This window comes from Hemibagrus wyckioides, linkage group LG07 (genome assembly GCF_019097595.1).
Source record: "Hemibagrus wyckioides isolate EC202008001 linkage group LG07, SWU_Hwy_1.0, whole genome shotgun sequence".
NCBI classification, from domain to species: domain Eukaryota; kingdom Metazoa; phylum Chordata; class Actinopteri; order Siluriformes; family Bagridae; genus Hemibagrus; species Hemibagrus wyckioides.
The window spans coordinates 26,956,203-26,973,334 of NC_080716.1; the positions used below are offsets into that span (position 1 = coordinate 26,956,203).

Here is a 17,132-nt window from a genome sequence, read left to right on the forward strand (position 1 = left end):
GGGATGTCCGGGTGCTAACCCGGATTGTATCCAAAAAACATAAAACCACAGCTGCACAACTCACTGCAGAATTAAATGCGCACCTCAACTCTCCTGTTTCCACCAAAACTCTCCGTCGGGAGCTCCACAGGGTCAATGTACATGGCCGGGCTGCTATAGCCAAACCTTTGGTCACTCGTGCCAATGCCAAACGTCGGTTTCAATGGTGCCAGCAGCGAAAATCTTGGGCTGTGGACAATGTGAAACATGTATTGTTCTCTGATGAGTCCACCTTCACTGTCTTTCCCACATCCGGGAGAGTTACGGTGTGGAGAAGCCCCAAAGAAGCGTACCACCCAGACTGTTGCATGCCCAGAGTGAAGCATGGGGGTGGATAAGTGATGGTTTGGGCTGCAATATCATGGCATTCCCTAGGACCAATACTTGTGCTAGATGGGCGCGTCACTGCCAAGGTCTACTGAACCATTCTGGAGGACCATGTGCACCCAATGGTTCAAACATTGTATCCTGAAGGCGGTGCCGTGTATCAGGATGATAATGCACCAATACACACAGCAAGACTGGTGACAGAGTGATTTGATGAACATGAACATAGTGACCTGGCCACTATTCTGCAAGAAGAATGGCTCAAAATCCCTCTGGCCACTGTGCAGGACTTGTATCTGTCATTCCCAAGACGAACTGATGCTGTATTGGCCGCAAAAGGAGGCCCTACACCATACTAATGAATTATTGTGGTCTAAAACCAGGCGTTTCAGTTTCATTGTCCAACCCCTGTACTTCGATCATTTTTTCAATGTTCAATGTTTCATTCAAGGTTGCCTGTCTAATTAACGTGTCTAATCTACGGGTTATCTGATTATCTAATAATCCTTTCAGTATTAAGCACCTTTCATAATCATTAGTCAACAGTTAAACTTATGATAAATAGATAAAATTAGCACAAACATAGTTATAGAATTTGAGTAGTCAGAAGGAATCAGATGGTTCATTATAGAGGGGAAAAAATTATATAAAATCACAAAAATAGAGATGAGCAAAACTGGCTGAATCATCGTTAGTGGGTTAGTATTCTCGAACTTTCTGGCTTTGGCGTAAACATCACAAGGGCATGGGCTAGCACATCGTACCATATCATGGAGTTGGCTCCACTGAGACCAAGAAAACATGTTGACAAAGTTCAGAATCCTTGGGCTTAGGGGGGAGAACACCATAACAGTCTTATTTGACCCGACTCTGACTCGAGTGTTTATTTTAGAAAAATTAATGTTAAAACTACCTTTATATAATGTACAGGTGTTATATTGTGTCTTATCATCTTATGCAAATAAAAAGTAGCTTACTGTAGTAAGTGGAAAGTTGGTAAAACTCCTTGTGGCATAAGTAAGAACAAAACAATAGGTACCGAGGCGGGAGTGTGTTTGGAGGAGATGTTATTGAAGCGCCAGCAAAATATTATTGTAGTGGCTGATGTTAATGTAAACATAGGGAGAAAATGCTGAATAGGTGTAATGGAAATATACAGACTTAAAAACATGAAGCAATGGAAGATTTAGAGAATTAAATTAAACTAGATTAAAATAAACTGGAATCCTAGCCTAAATACATAAATAATAAAATAAATAAATGACTAAATAAATAGGTTAAAGGTAAACTAGGTTTCCTTGGGTGTTGAGGAAGGTGCCTATAAATAAAATGTATTATTATTATTAAATTAAAAAAACTAGACTAATATCACAGAGCCATTTTACCCCTTTTACTACCACTTAGGCAATGAGTGAAAACTGAAGTAAAATAAGGGCAGCACCCTTTCCTCAAATAATAATAATCCTTAAATAAAAATCCTCAGGATTCTAAGTAATTGCCAGGCAGTCACCATAAACCACATAGGAACAACAAACAAGTACACAAACATATGGAACATGTGGGTTATGTAGGTTAAAGTATAAGTGATAAATTAAAGGGGTAATGAAATAAATGTGGTTTTGGTTTAAATAAGTTCTGAAGTTTAGACAGATCAACAACTAATACGTGTTAAAATTAAAACTTGTGACTCATAGGCTGTATGAAGGCCACAGAAAGGTGGGGCTGTTTTTCAGGGGGAAAAATTAGTGAACGTCAAAACAATCCATAGAAAAGTAGAGCCCAGCATGTTTAGACAGCTGGGCTAGAAAGTATATATACTGGGGGATTTGTGAAGGGGGGTGTGCTTGACTGCATCGGTTCAGGAATCTGTGTATTTGAGTGTCATTTCCGGTGATATTTTTTAATAAAACCGGTTGCTTCTTCTCATCCAAGCCTGGAGGAGTACTTTATTTCTTTGTTTCTGTCCTGCATTTTTTATCTGAACTATAAGACTTTTTGATAATATTGGTAAGTGAAAAAGGCTCTAGAACCACCCTGAAGTGTCCACCCGGAGAGGGGCTCTGGGTTCCGACAAGGGGATTCAAGTTGGATCCGAACAGAGGCAGGAGGATGTCACCATTGAGGGGTGGGAGGAAACACATAGCGAAGGTGGCTGTGATCTGGAGCAGCTCGAACCTGATAGAGAACAGGAGGCACCTCAAGCACCTTGTCAGGAGGAGCAGAGCCTGGAGCCTCACTCTGAGCCACAAAATCCCTCAAGGAGGTCTGTAAGAGAAAGGTGGCCTGCACACATATTCACATACCCATCCCTTGGCCAACCAACCTACCAGCCATGTCCCACTGTGAATGCAGTTGCAATCCAACCAACTCATTGTTTGTATCAGTGCTGCCAATATCCTTGTTTATTTCCTTTCCAACTCTCATCCATCGCCCCACATTCAACCTCACCTATGACTTACTCGGTGTGTTGTTTTTAGGGCCCTCAGAAGTTTGTGAAGGGGTAGTAAGTAAAAGGAAAAAAGAAGGGGAGGGGGGTAATTTCGTTGCAATAGTTAGCTTTTTGGTCGAGTGTCAGGAGCCACTTTTGTTGGTCGGGGAGCATGTGATGCACATAAATCGGGTGACCACATTTGAGTTTTTTTTCGTAGTAAATGAATGAAAGGTATGTGCTGTTTATTTATTTATTTATATGTTTTGCTAACTCCAAAAGGGGAAAGACAAGTGTCCTAAAAGGATAATAAATAGCTTATGACACAGAAATAATTTTATATTTATTTCGGAGAGAGAAAACCAGTGATAAATTAAATAAATTTAGTTTATTAGGAACCGGAAGAGCGGGACCGCTATTATCAGGAAGTGGCGCTCCGGGATGTATCTAGGTGTGGGTATCCGCCCCCTTCAGATGCAATTTGGAAAGAGAAACAAGCGGTTCGTGTCTTCATTCCTGTGAACATTTCACCTGTTTTTCAGGTCAGTCCATGTTAAAGAAAGATACTCAAAAGTACATCTTTTGAACACAAACGTTTGGTTCAATAAATGGGTAAAAGTTTTGTTACGTGCTAATGCTTTAGTCAGCGAAAGGAAAAAAAAGGCAGTGAGTGAGGCTAAAACGGAGTATGCTCTGAAAATGTTTATAAATGTTTATATGACTTTCTGAAGACATGGGTTACATGTATTTGCATATTAGGAATGAGTGTTTTGGATGTTTGATCTCTGAATATATTTTGGACAATCATTCTGAAGTGATAATGTGTTTACAGGACTAGTATATATGTATAAATATATGCGCATATCTATATATATTGAGGTATATCTCTTTGTATGCATGTATATAGAGTATGTGTATGTATGTGTGTATCCTATGTGTGAATTATCTCTGAAAGTTATATGTAGGTCTAGTCTTTGTTATGAGGAAACTATTGCGCACGCTGTTTCAATTGTTCACTAAGAAAAACTGTTCAAAGCTGCTGTCAGAGGCTAAAATGGATATATATAATTATACACACAGTAGTGGCTTCAATAAGCCGTGTGTTTGAATATAGTTTGCCATCCTTTGTTTTGCAGAAAGTTTTAATAACGTATGTGCTTTGAAGTAACGAGTTTCTGTATCAGCTGGTGAATGCTTTTTTCCAACAGCTGATTGGTGGATGTTTGTTCTCCCTAACTGCATTCACAACAGCCGTACACATCCGAGTTAATGATGCCATCAATTAACTGAATGTTCACAAGCAGCACTGAGGGAAAAACAGCCTCAGCCACCTCCATGCTTCATAATGCTCTTAGTTCAGCTTAGTTCAGCAAACTCTCTATTATCAGATCCATCTAAGTTCAGTTTGGATTAATCTGATGATAAGGCATTTCTTCATGAGCTGCTCTCTTTCTTACATGTTCTTCTGCAAATTTCACCATTATTTTCTAATTCTTGAGGCTGATGAATAGTTTCTGCTGCTTTGCTTACTCTGTTCATTCTGTGCTGTTTGTAATCATGTTACCAAGCAGTTTGTAATTCTAGCAATTTTTCTGGTTTTGGACTTTCTTTGTTTCAGTTTTTGTGATTCTGCTCTGCCTCTGATTACCTTGTTTGCTCTGTATCTTGCAGTGGCGGGCTGTGCATTTCACACCTAGGCCTTCACTGGTGTCCTTCCTGAATTAATCCACCACTATACCATCATGACGCCACGGCAATAGATACTAATCAACCATTAAATAGCAAAGTAAAAAAGAAATTAGGCTACAGTATTTCACACCTCACAAGGAATAGTTAATTTTATTACAGTCCGCATTGAAAATGCATTTGTAAGGATGTCTGCGACCAAATCGATTTCTTCTCCTCTGTCAGCCATTGTGAGTTAAAATATATATATTTTATTTAGTTTGTGCGGTTCCCTGCCTCTGTCTACTCCAATTATCCAATCAAAGGACAGGAAATTGCTTACATAATCATATGCCTGCTAGGTGGCCCCAGTGACGCCAACTCAAAATCTGATTGGTTAATGTAACAGTTTCATTGCCACTTATTTTAAGCTACGGGTGTCTGCACTATTAATTCTGAAGGCCTTAAAGCAGATTTCTTTCACTCTGGCAACACATGATGTCAGCCACTGGCTGAAATATGATTGGATAAATACTCTTATCGTAAATATACACTACTGGAAGCATGAAATGTAGAGAATAGACTATTGGGAATAATTTAATACACATTCATGGAAAAATATATTATATATATTAAAATGCAAGTCAGTGATTCAGATCACTGCTGTTTAGGCCAGCAGAGAAGGCCTTGCTGGCCATGGCAGCCCACCACTAGTATCTTTTCATGTGTAGAATTTTCATTCCTTTATTTAGTTTGTTTGCTTTTCCTGTTTGTTTTCCTGTCAGTTATCATCACTTTGATTGTTTTTAACATTTTTTCTCAATGTCTTGTCTTTATTAAACCCTCCTGGTTTTGCAGGAACAGCTTACCTTACCTTATTACCATAGTAGTAGCTGGTATTACCTCTTGCGACTGCCAGAGGGTGTCCAAGTTCAAATTCAAACTACAAATTGAGCATGAATTGGCCCAAATGTCAGAGTTTCCACTAGGAGGTGCAACAGGCAGAGGGAGAGGAAGGTCATGACAGGTAAAATTGTTAGTCTGATAGTAATTTATTCAATTAGAAATTTCTTCGTTTCCTTTGTGGGTGTTCACTGAACTGGACCTACAGTACCACTTACATCTCCTAAATCCTCATCACTAAGATTAATTTATCAAGCCAAGTATTGGTTATTTTGTATACTGTAAGATTTAATTAATTCTTTTAATACTTTTTATATGTATGGACGATATTTTTGAATAGAAACACATGTACACCTGCTCATTTATACAGTACATAGTGCAGTACAAGTGCAGTACATATCAGGCAGATACAGTTAAAGAGCTTTAGTTACTATTAAACTTGACAGTTGATGATTAGTGAAAGACCAGGCAATGTTCAAACAATCATCTGTCCAGTTTCTGTGTACCTGTGACCACTGTCTTCTGTTCTCAGATACAGGAGTGGACAGGAATTCGCTAAACCCATTTGTAAAGAGTGTTGGGCGTTCTGTCAGCTCAGACAAGTCTGGATGTTCTCCTCTGACCACTTATATTAACAGTGTGTTTCTATGCACAGAGCTGCCACTCAGAATATTGAAACTTTTTTCAATATTCTGTGTCAACAATAAAGTCATCAGCAGTTTCTGAAATACTCAAACCAGCCCATCTGGCACCAACCAGCACAACATGTTTAAAGTCACTGTGAACAGATTTTTGAATTGTACATTAGCTGAAGCTCTTGGCCTGTATATGCATGATTTTTTGCATGCTTGCAGACAAAAAATCAGTATTCAAGTTACCCAGCTCAAGAAAACGCAAAACCCATACCTGTAATAGCAATCCTCTATTTCTTTAACCCCTGCATTTACCCAGAATTACACTGTAACAATAGGGCAATGTTATTGTCTGTGCTTGGGCATGCTCAACAAGCTGTTATTATTGCAGGACTAAGTCAACATGAAAACAGCAGAAAGCAAGAATATCTGATCAGTCCTCATGGATCTGAGCTGAGCTAATGCCAGAACTGGTGCAGGAATTAAGAGTAACTATCTTGCCATGGATCTTCACTCAGGTATCATTCAATCCTGGTCCAAATGTTTCACGAACCATGAAATTTAAAAAAGAAAGAAAGAAAAAAATCTACACATTCTGCTTATGTGCTTATCTTAGAAGTGGCTCATCTGTGTGCCCTGGTCTCCAATTGTGGCTATGTTCTGACAGCCAGAGTTGTTAATCATGTGAGCAGGAAAAAGCTGTCAAATGCGTTATACATTTGCTATGTGGGAGGACATTAAAAAAACAGCACACACACAGTATGTTGAGTCAAAATTTTTTGGCTCTGCTCAGCTGTCAACACAAGACCTATAAAATACAGGCAATAAATAAAGGTGTGAAATACAATACGGAATATGAGGAGCGTATCTCTCTTAAGAGAAATCACTCCAAAGCTAAAAGGCCTCTTTGTTTCAGCACAGGACATCTTAGACAGATGTGCAGGACAAATTACGGCAGAAATTGAACAGGTAGGACTCTAAAAAATCTTTTAAAATTATATCTGAAATAAAATGTGTGATTTTGCCACTAAGAGTCCCCTCTAAAAGTATTGTAACAAAGCCAATTGTTTTGTTTGTGCTATGCTTGGGTTTGGGATTGGGTTCAGGTCTCAGCCAAAAAATACATCTTTAATGGTTTGTTCAGTCATTGGCTAGATAAAATACATTTTTTAGTCACCTGAGTCAAAAATGTGTCTTGCTGATGTCACAACGTTATTTATTCAAAGGAGAAAAATAAAACAAAGCTGAAATATCAAATTTGATATTAAAAAACTGCTTCTTTCTTAGTCATTCTCACTTATCTCTAAGTGAAGTGGTAGCTCTGTGGTTAAGGTTTTGGCCTATTGCTTAAAAGGTTGTGAGTTTGAATCCCAGGACCATCAAGCAGCCCTTGAACAAGACCCTTAAACTCTTCATTGCTCAGCTGTATAAAATGTCATGAATGTAAGTTGCTCTGGATAAGGGTGTCTGCCAAATGCTATAAATGAAATCATAATATGCAAAGCTTTACAGTTTGCCTACATGATAGTTCTGATCCTTAATATTTTGGATTCTGGCCTGTTTTGACTGCTTTTAGTCCCTTTTCATGCCCTTCTAAACTGTTATTGTGGATTCCTCTGTCTGTCTTTTTTTTTTTTTTTTTTTTTAAACTCTGCTCTGTGCTTTTTGGTGTAGTTTAAATTTATCTGCTTCGATTTACTGCTGTTATTTTGGTATTGACCTTGGACTGTTTGACTATATTGTGTCCAATAACCCCTTCAAAAAAGGACCTTACTCTGTGTCTAAGCCCTGTTCATTACAAAAACCATGTACAGTTTTTCATTCTAGGTGTAGACTAAAGCACTCTCTTCCCTGGAGCACATCCTGGTTATATCTGTTTAGTTCCCACAATAATGGAAATGGTTCTCTATATCACAGATACACTGTCTGTACTTACACTTTCTCTTTTTAAGCTAACATGAAAGGAATACAACATGCCTCCTTATATTAAAGGTATCACAATTAGTCAAACAGCTGCCTATGTGATCAAATAATGAAACTGATTCCATAAAGACTGTTTTTGAAATTATTTATGTCTCTAAATTTAGTACCTTAGAACTAAGGTCCTACTATTTAAGTGAAGTGAGACCTTTAGGTTCATCATACATTCTTCTGTGATGCTACTCTGTTTCACAGGGCTTGGGAAAAAATTATAAAGAGGTTCTCAATGCTTCGTCAGCTGATTTCCACAGAATGGGATTAAAACCCATCACCTTCTTTCGTCAGGTAAACTGTTCTGTATAGAGTGGGTCATTATATTAATATTCCCCTTTCTAAAGTGTTCATCAAACTTCTTTAAGAACTGGCTAAAATATTGACCATGGATAAAGGTATTTACAGGACATGTACATCATTGTGTCTTTTAAAGCTTGCATGTTTTATAAACTTTGTCTCGGGGGATTGTGGTTCAGGTTCTGGCCACTTGTTTCTACCCCTCCCTCCTAACTGATGAGAGTTTACCCTTGGATGCAAGAGAAAGAGCACAAAGGATTCTGGCAGAATGTGAAGGAGGGAGCATAGGTGACCTATTTAAATAACTTCTTATCTCATCATGACAGTACCTGACAGCTAAAACCAATTAAGAAAAGCATTATTCAAAAATGGTAATGTTCCTAAAATAAAGTTCATGAAGGAACAGCAACATATTAAAAAAAAAGAGAGATCATGCTTTGTGCTCTAGAGTCCCCTTAATTCATTATTAGTTCAAAAGTGTTTCTAGAGCCATAGTAATAATTCAAATAAATAAATCAAATAAATCAGTACACGTTAAAAAATCTTTAATTTGCAATATTGCAAAGAATTGGATCTGGCTACTTTCTTTAATTTAAAATCCTCTTAACATTTTTCAGTCCCACAAATTATTAATAATATATAAATATTAATATTATGTGTCTACTTTACATAAACAGGATCATACACTGCTGCACGTGGGATTAAAAAAATCCTGGACTCCATATGTAAATTCATCACAAAACGTGATGGTGTTATTCCTGATCCTGACAAAATCTACATCACTAACGGATCCCAGATGTCCCTCATAGTGAGAAACACCAAAACAATAAGCACACATTTAAATAATGTACTTTTCACTCTGGAAAATAAACGGTAATATAAGAGCAATATACTGTCTCTGTAGATGGTAATGAAGCTGCTGGTTCAGAGTGAGGGTTCTCTGAAGACCGGGGTTCTTACTCCTGTACCATCCCACCCCACCTTTAACATGGCAGTGGCTGCTCAGGGGGGAGTTGTGGTGCCCTACTACCTGTGTGAGGAACAGGGATGGGCAATACAGATCGAAGAATTGCAAAGAGCTGTGCACATGGCCAGGGGGCAATGCAACCCAACTGTGTTATACCTCATCAATCCAGGAAGTCCAACAGGTAATGGAAATTTTGCTGCTACAGATTTGTTTGTGTATATTTGGTTACTGAAGTTTAATAAATAAATGAGGGCAAAAAAGCCTCAAGCATTTTAACATGATTTTAGGGTATTAATAAGAAAAGCTGCTATGAGTGAGCAAGAAGGACTAAGCCCTCCATTCTTTCTAACATAAAAAACAGCAATAGTTTTTTCAAATGTCTTAATGCAAATTATTTTGGATTTTTGTGGAACCAAGAGTAACAGCACCACAAATGGCCATACTAAACACACAGAACTTCTTTCTAGCCCAGACTGTACAGTCATGCAGCCTATCAGTGACAGTCATGGGTGTCACTAAGCCATTTCTACTCAGCCCCCCTAAAAATTCTGCGATTTCCCCATAAACTGTACACAAATTTGTGATCGCCTCAGTCCCCTTTCAATTTCATATGGAAACGGCAACAGACTTCAATTCCACAGACTGCGGCATCGCAGAGCAAGGATCAGAGGACAAGTGTGTGTGTGATCAGGAAGACTTGTATTTGGCTTGTTCAGAACTCAAATGTTATGCAATAAGTTTACCATCCTACCGTTTGTTTAATTTTATTACTTATATATATATATTTTTACTATTATACCCTCATTGGTGGCTGAGTCCCCTTTAAATGAAAATCCTAGAATTGTCCCTGGTGACAGTCATGTATATGTGATTACACAGAGATACACACTCCCTAGATTTGATTTTCATTTTGGCTTTCATTAAATGACACACCAGTTGTGGAATCATCTCACTGCAATACTAACTAAATGCTTTTCCCTTTGATTTGATTGTAAAAAACAAAATGAAATAGAAATGAGATACAAAATAAATAAAACCACCCAGGAACAGACTTGATACATTTTCACATTCTTTAAAAAACAAAGACTGTCTCATTTTCATTACTCTGTATGCTTCTTAACCAAAGTAACATAAATGTTTCACCAGGTCACGTGCAGAGTAAGGACTCAATTGCTGAAGTGATTCGCTTTTCTGCAAAAGAAAAGCTCTTCTTAATGGTAGATGAGGTAGCAGTCTTTCATAAAAATATATAAAATTCTTAAATACACATTTCACACATTTTCTACACAACATTTAAAAGTACTAAGCACTAGAAGATGTGAACTTCATATCTGAACTGAATCCTATTATTTACATTTAATTCTGCATTTTAAAATGAATTAGGCAATTAATACTGTAGAGACATAAGGGATCTTTAAAACATGAATGTCTTTCTTCTTTTTTATTTTGTCACAACAGGTGCATCAGGACATTGTGTACGGGAAAGGAATTGAGTTTTATTCATATAGGAGAGTGCTCTCTGAAATGGGGCTCCCATACTCCAGCAGTGTGGAGCTGGCCTCCTTTAACTCCATCTCCAAGAGTGTCATGGGAGAGTATGTTTTTGTTTTTTTAATATCTGACTAATCACACCAATATTTGCTTACTGATCATCTCAAGCTTTCCACAGGGTTTTGGAGCATGTCTGTGGGCCTTTGTGCCTTTTCTGCTACAATAATATTAGGTCAGACATTCACGTTAGGTAAGAAAGTCTGGGATGTAATCGCTGTTCCAGTTCATCCCAAAAGTGTTGAGTGGGGTTGAGTCAGAGCTCTGTGCTGGACACTTGGGTTCTTCTACTCCAGCATTAACACACCATGGAGCTCACTTTGTGTACAGATGTGTTGTCAACAGTGTTTGGGCCTCTTGGCTCCAGTGGTGCACAAAGATTTTCTGTACAATTGTATGCTTTAACTTTAATTAACTGTTTGGGGAAGAGACACATATTTTGGCCTTTATGGTATTTAAAGGAAATAACTGATTTTCTTGAATGTTTTTAAATTCAGAAGGAGTTAAGACTTAGTTTATTCCTTATTCTTTTAACTATACCTAATTCATTTGATCTCATTAAACTATTTGTATTTGTCATTGTGCTCAGAAGAGACGTGTAATAATGTAGCTGAAATACCAGCAACTGACATCTAATCTTCTGCAAACCCTCTGTGTGGTCAGGTGTGGTCTGCGTGGAGGCTATATGGAGTTGGTGAACCTTGACCCTTTAGTGATTCCATACATCCACAAATTCTTCAACACGTTTACTTGTGGAACGTTGAATGGTCAAATCGCTGTGGATGTGATGGCTGAACCTCCACAACCCACACAGCCTTCATATGAACTCTATACTCAAGTATGATGTGTTACAATGCAACCATTTTCTTTCATTAGAATTTGTTTTACCTTTTTAAAACATGAAACATTTTAAATGTAAATTCTTATAATTGCAAACTTGACTTTCTCAGGAGGTTCAGTTAATTAGGAGCACAATAAGCAATAATGCCCAGAAGACTCTGGAGGTTCTCAGTGGCCTACCTGGAATCAGCTGTCAGCCGGTAAATGGAGGAATTTTTGCCTTCCCACGTCTGCACTTGTCCCAGTCTGCAATAAAACATGCCAAGGTCAGTTACTACTACCAATATACTCACGCTCCCTCCTCTGAACATGTCCAAACCATCTTAATCTGGCCTCCCTAACTTTGTCCCCCAAACGTCCAACATGAGCCATCCCTCTGATGTACTCGTTCCTAATCCTGTCCAACCTTGTCACTCCCAAAGAGAACCTCAACATCTTCAGCTTTGCTACCTCCAGCTCTGACTCCAGTCTCTTCCTCAGTGACACTGCCTCTAAACCATACAGCATGGCCGGTCTCACCACTGTCTTGTACACCTTCCCCTTGATTCTTGCCGAAATTTTTCTATTACACAGAACTCCCAACACCTTTCTCCACCCATTCCAACCTGCCTGCACTCACTTCTTTACCTCTTTCCCCCACACTCCATTACTCTGGACTGTTGACCCCAAGTACTTAAACTCCTGTACCTTCTTCACCTCTTCAACCTGTAATCTTACTATTCCATTTCCCTCTCTTTCATTCACACACATGTACTCAGTCTTACTACGACTGACTTTCATTCCTCTTCTCTCCAGCGCAAACCTCCACCTCTCCAGGATTTCCTCTACCTGCTCCCTGCCCTCACTACAGATCACAATGTCATCTGCAAACATCATTGTCCAAGGAGACTCCTGTCTGACCTCCTCTGACAACTGATTCATCACCATAGCAAACAGGAAGGGGCTCAGAGCCAATCCCTGATGCAGTCCCACCTCCACTCTGAACTCCTCTGTCTGCCCTACAGCACACCTCACCACTGTCCTGCTCCTCTTATACATGTCCTGCACCACTCTGACATACTTCTCTGCTACTCCTGACTTCCTCATACAGTACCCCAGCTCTTCTCTTAGCACCCTGTCATATGCTTTCTCCAAGTCTACACACACACAGTGCAACCCTCTCTGACCATCCCTATACTTCTCCATCAACATTCTCAGAGCAAAAATTGCATTTGTTGTGCTCTTTCTGGGCATGAAGCCATACTGCTGCTCACAAATTTCCACTACCTTCCTTAACCTAGCTTCCACTACTCTTTCCAATAGCTTCATTGTATGGCTCATTAACTTTATCCCCCTATAGTTGCTGCAACTCTGCACGTCACCTTTATTCTTAAAGATCGGCACTAATACACTTCTCCATTTCTCAGGCATCTTCTCACTCACTAAAACCCTGTTAAACAAACTAGTTAAAAATTCCACTGCTACCTCTCCTAGACACTTCCAGACCTCCACCAGGATGTCATCAGGACCAACTGCCTCTCCACTTTTCATCCTCTTCAAAGCCTTCCTGACTTCATCCTTTCTAATCTTATCTACTTTCTGTTCCAGAGTTCACCCCTTCTACTCTTTTTTTTTTTTTTTTTTTTTTTTTTCCTTCTCATTTTCCTCATTCATCAACTCCTCAAAGTACTCCTTCCATCTCCTCTGTACACTCTCCTCACTTGTGAGCACCTTTCCATCTCTATCCTTAATAACTCTAACTTGCCGCACATCCTTCCTATCTCGATCCCTCTGCCTAGCTAACCTGTACAAGTCCTTCTCTCCATCTCTAGTGTCTAACCTAGTGTACAACTCGTCATACGCCTTCTGCTTGGCCTTAGACACCTCCCTCTTCACTCTGCGCTGTAACTCCTTGTATTCCTGTCTACTCTCTTCAGTCCTGTCCTTGTCCCACTTCTTCTTGGCTAACCTCTTCCTCTGAATACTATCCTGAACTTCCTCATTCCACCAAGTCTCCTTATCTTCTCCTCCTTTCAGATGACACACCAAGCACCTTTCTTCCTGTCTTCCTGATCACTTCTGCTGCAGTTTCCCAGTCATCAGGCAGCACTACCTGACCACCCAGAGCCTGCCTCAACTTCTGTCTAAATTCCTCACAATATTCCTCCTTCTTCAGCTTCCACCACTTCGTTTTCTTCTGTATCTCTATCTTTGACTTCTTCTTACAGACCATCAAAGTCATCCTACACACCACCATCCTATGCTGTCTGGCTACACTCTCTCCCACTACCACTTTACAGTCACTAATCTCTTTCAGATTGCCTCTTCTTCATAGGATGTATTCTACCTGTGTGCTCCTACCTCCACTCTTGTAAGTCACTCTATGCTCCTCCCTCTTCTGAAAATAAGTGTTAACCATAGCCATGTCCATCCTCTTAGCAAGGTCCACTACCCTTCTGCCCTTCAAGGTTCCTTTCCTTAACTCCAAACTTGCCCATCACCTCCTCATCACCTGTGTTCCCCTCACCAACATGTCCATTAAAATCAGCTCCTATCACCATTCTCTCATCCATGGGAATACTCTCTACCACCTCATCTAATTCACTCCAGAATCTCTCTTTCTCCTCTAACTCACAACCTACCTGTGGGGCATAACCACTAACAACATTCAACATCACCCCTTCAACCTCTAACTTCAGACTCATAACCCTGTTTGACACTCTCTTCACCTCCAGAATATTCCTCAGAAACTCTTCCTTCAGGACCACACCTACCCCATTTCTCTTACTATCCACACCATAATAAAACAGCTTGAATCCTGCTCCTATACTACGAGCCTTGCTACCCTTCCACCTGGTCTCCTGTACACACAGTATATCCACCTTCCTTCTCTTCATCATATCAGCTAGCTCTCTACCTTTCCCTGTCATAGTACCAACATTCAGGGTTCCTATTTTCAGTCCTACACCCTTACCTTTCCTCTCTGTCTATGCTCTCTCCTCCCTCCTCTACTTCTTCGACCAACAGTAGCCCAATTTCCACCAGCGCCCTGTAGGTCAACGGCGCCAATGGTGGTCGTTGTTAACCCGGAGCTCGACCGATCCGGTATGAAATTCAGAGTACTGATGACTGACCGGCACAGAAGTCACTGGACTGTGACCCCATGGCTAGATTGAAGAAAATTAAGAATAACAATAATAATAATTTCACAAAAACACACAAACAAACAGTTGCACTTGCTTATTGCACATCTTAAATTGTTGTTAAATTGTCTTAAATTGTAATTTCACAGTTTAAGAATATCACATACACCAGTGTGTATTATGAGGACAGGTTATTTCACAATTAGAACACAGTATAAAAATCAGTATGAACAGTGTGTATTATGGTGACCGGTTCACTGAGAGCAGCTCTGATTGTAAAGTCTAATAGCAGTAGGGAGAAAGACCTTCTGTATCGCAGAAGACATTTAGGATGTAACAGTCTGTCACTGAAGGGGCTGCTCAGAGATGTAACTCTGTCATACAGGGGGTGAGAGTCATTCTCCAGCAAGGATGATAGTTTAGCTACCATCTTCCTTTCTCCCACCTCCTGTATTGTGTCCAGGGGCATCCCCAGAACTGAGCAGGCCTTCCTGATTAGCTTGTCCAGTCTCTTCCTGTCTGCAGTAGAGATGCTGCTGCACCAGCAGACCACTCCATAGAAGATGGCTGAGGCCACCACAGAGTCAAAACAAAATAGAACATACTGTACATCTGCTAAGATCTTCCAGTACATATATTTTATTTCATTTCATTGTCTGTACCACTCACCGATCTATACTCGGGTCAGGGGGAGCCTCAGGTGTCATCTCAGGTGTCATCAGGCATCAATGCAGGATACACCCTGGACGGAGTGCCAACCCATTGCAGGGCACGCACACACACACACACACTCATTCACTGACGCAATCACACACTATGGGCAATTTAGAGACTCCAATCAGCCTAGAAGCATGTCTTTGGACTATGGGAAGAAACCGGAGCAAACCCACCAAGCACAGGGAGAACATGCAAACTCCACACACACAGTGAGTGGGAGCGGGAGCTGTACTTTTACAGTGACCCCAATAGTGAATATCACAGTATAAATTATAATAATAATAATTATAAAAACACATTGAGAAAACATTCTTTTCTTTTTTTTGTAATTTTCAGAAACATTTGGATGATGCAACTTTCCACTGAAATTTAATATTTTGTATGTTATATTGTGATAGGTGTTAGTATGTTGCAAAACATCAGTTGCACAACTTTATGGTACACCGTAGCTAGTTCCAGGTCCTGTGTACTTTGTAATAAGCCACCACCATGTGGTTATTATTCTGTTCCACACTCAGTATGTGAACTGCAGTATTTATGTGTATAGGAGAAGCAGCTGGAGCTGGACTTGCTGTACTGTTTGAGTTTGCTGGAGGATGAAGGCTTGTGTGTGGGAGCTGGATGTGTACATGGACAAAAAGAGGGAACCTATCACATCAGGTGCTCTTAAAGCCTTCACGCTGATTTATTTATATGAATTTCTTAATTAAAAACTCATCTTTTCCTATTGGTGTTAATTTTTTTGTTTTTTTTAAATTATGCTTCAAACAGAGATGTTTAATTTTATATTGAAATGTTCAGTATGACTGTAGGTTTTCAAATCTGCTAGTGAATTGATCAAGATCAAATGAACAGGCTTGATCTTGGTTTGAAATGACCATGATAATTACTATTGTTTTGTTTCTATTGACCTTAATAATGCTCTGTTATTATGCACTGTCCTAGCACTAAGCCTTGTATCATCTCTTCTCTAAAGGATTTGCCTGGCAATCTCAGAGGAGATCATGAAGGACGTGCTGCAGAGGCTGAAAAGTTTCCACCTCCGCTTCATCAAAGAGTTTCCCTGATCAGCCATGCTGACAAACATAAGAAATCTAATCAAATACAGGTTTTCCTCTGAACCAGCATTTCTGGGGCTGTATTCAGAGTTCATGACTAAAGTCCAAAGGTTGAGTCAATATTTATGTACATTCTGTTTATGTACAGTTATAAAAGCATGCAAATCACTAGGTTGCCAGATTTTTCTTGAATTCAGGGTCAGACACTTCTCTCTATTATTCAGACTCCAAGTGCAAATCTCATACAACTTCTTAAAAGCAATCAGTTCTGTAGTTATGTCTGAGATCTGTATACCAATTTGCACAAAATTTGTATTAAATCTTTTACTCTGAATACACCCCTCAGTCCTTAGAGCCTTTAGAGTTAGTAAGCAAACTCACCACCAAATTTTAAACACTTCTTATATTTTACTGTTGCATTAATAATAATCAAATACATGTAATAAATCACTTTATATATGGTAATGTACACTTCTCAATCAGAAAGGACTGTAGCTATTTTAAATTAAACTACACAAAAAACAAAAACATTTTTTTTTTCACTGGCAGGTACATAAAAATCTTACACACCACCACACTTGCTTGCTAACAATAAGAAAGACAAACTATTTGCAT

At 39.3% G+C, this 17,132-nt stretch overlaps 1 protein-coding gene across 4 annotated transcripts; it reads left to right on the forward strand.

Moving 5' to 3' along the window:
- The first annotated feature begins 3,204 nt into the window (after positions 1–3,204).
- Positions 3,205–16,997, forward strand: LOC131355988 (alanine aminotransferase 2-like). Of its 4 annotated transcripts, none has more exons than XM_058394680.1 (14): positions 3,220–3,336; positions 4,466–4,710; positions 6,386–6,512; positions 6,916–6,963; positions 8,170–8,259; positions 8,445–8,553; positions 8,943–9,073; positions 9,170–9,413; positions 10,379–10,458; positions 10,691–10,827; positions 11,444–11,618; positions 11,731–11,886; positions 16,007–16,119; positions 16,436–16,997. In XM_058394680.1, exons 3-14 carry the CDS (start codon positions 6,456–6,458, stop codon positions 16,524–16,526), a joined length of 1,431 nt encoding a protein of 476 aa, XP_058250663.1. In that variant the 5' UTR covers positions 3,220–3,336; positions 4,466–4,710; positions 6,386–6,455; the 3' UTR covers positions 16,527–16,997. The 4 variants fall into 4 exon arrangements, with proteins under 4 accessions (XP_058250664.1, XP_058250662.1, XP_058250663.1 ...); XM_058394682.1 differs by having other exon boundaries at positions 3,221–3,336; positions 6,911–6,963; XM_058394681.1 differs by lacking the exon at positions 4,466–4,710 and having other exon boundaries at positions 3,205–3,336; positions 6,911–6,963.
- The last annotated feature ends 135 nt before the right edge of the window (positions 16,998–17,132 follow it).

What these genes read in the sequence shown, in the direction of transcription:
- LOC131355988 (XM_058394679.1), top strand. Translation starts at nt 6,456, where the DNA reads ATGCCAGAACTGGTGCAGGAATTAAGAGTAACTATCTTGCCATGGATC. An exon ending in GATCCCAGATGTCCCTCATA is followed by an intron (nt 9,074 to 9,169) that starts GTGAGAAACACC and finishes CTGTCTCTGTAG; the next exon opens with ATGGTAATGAAGCTGCTGGT. An exon ending in CAATCCAGGAAGTCCAACAG is followed by an intron (nt 9,414 to 10,378) that starts GTAATGGAAATT and finishes ATGTTTCACCAG; the next exon opens with GTCACGTGCAGAGTAAGGAC.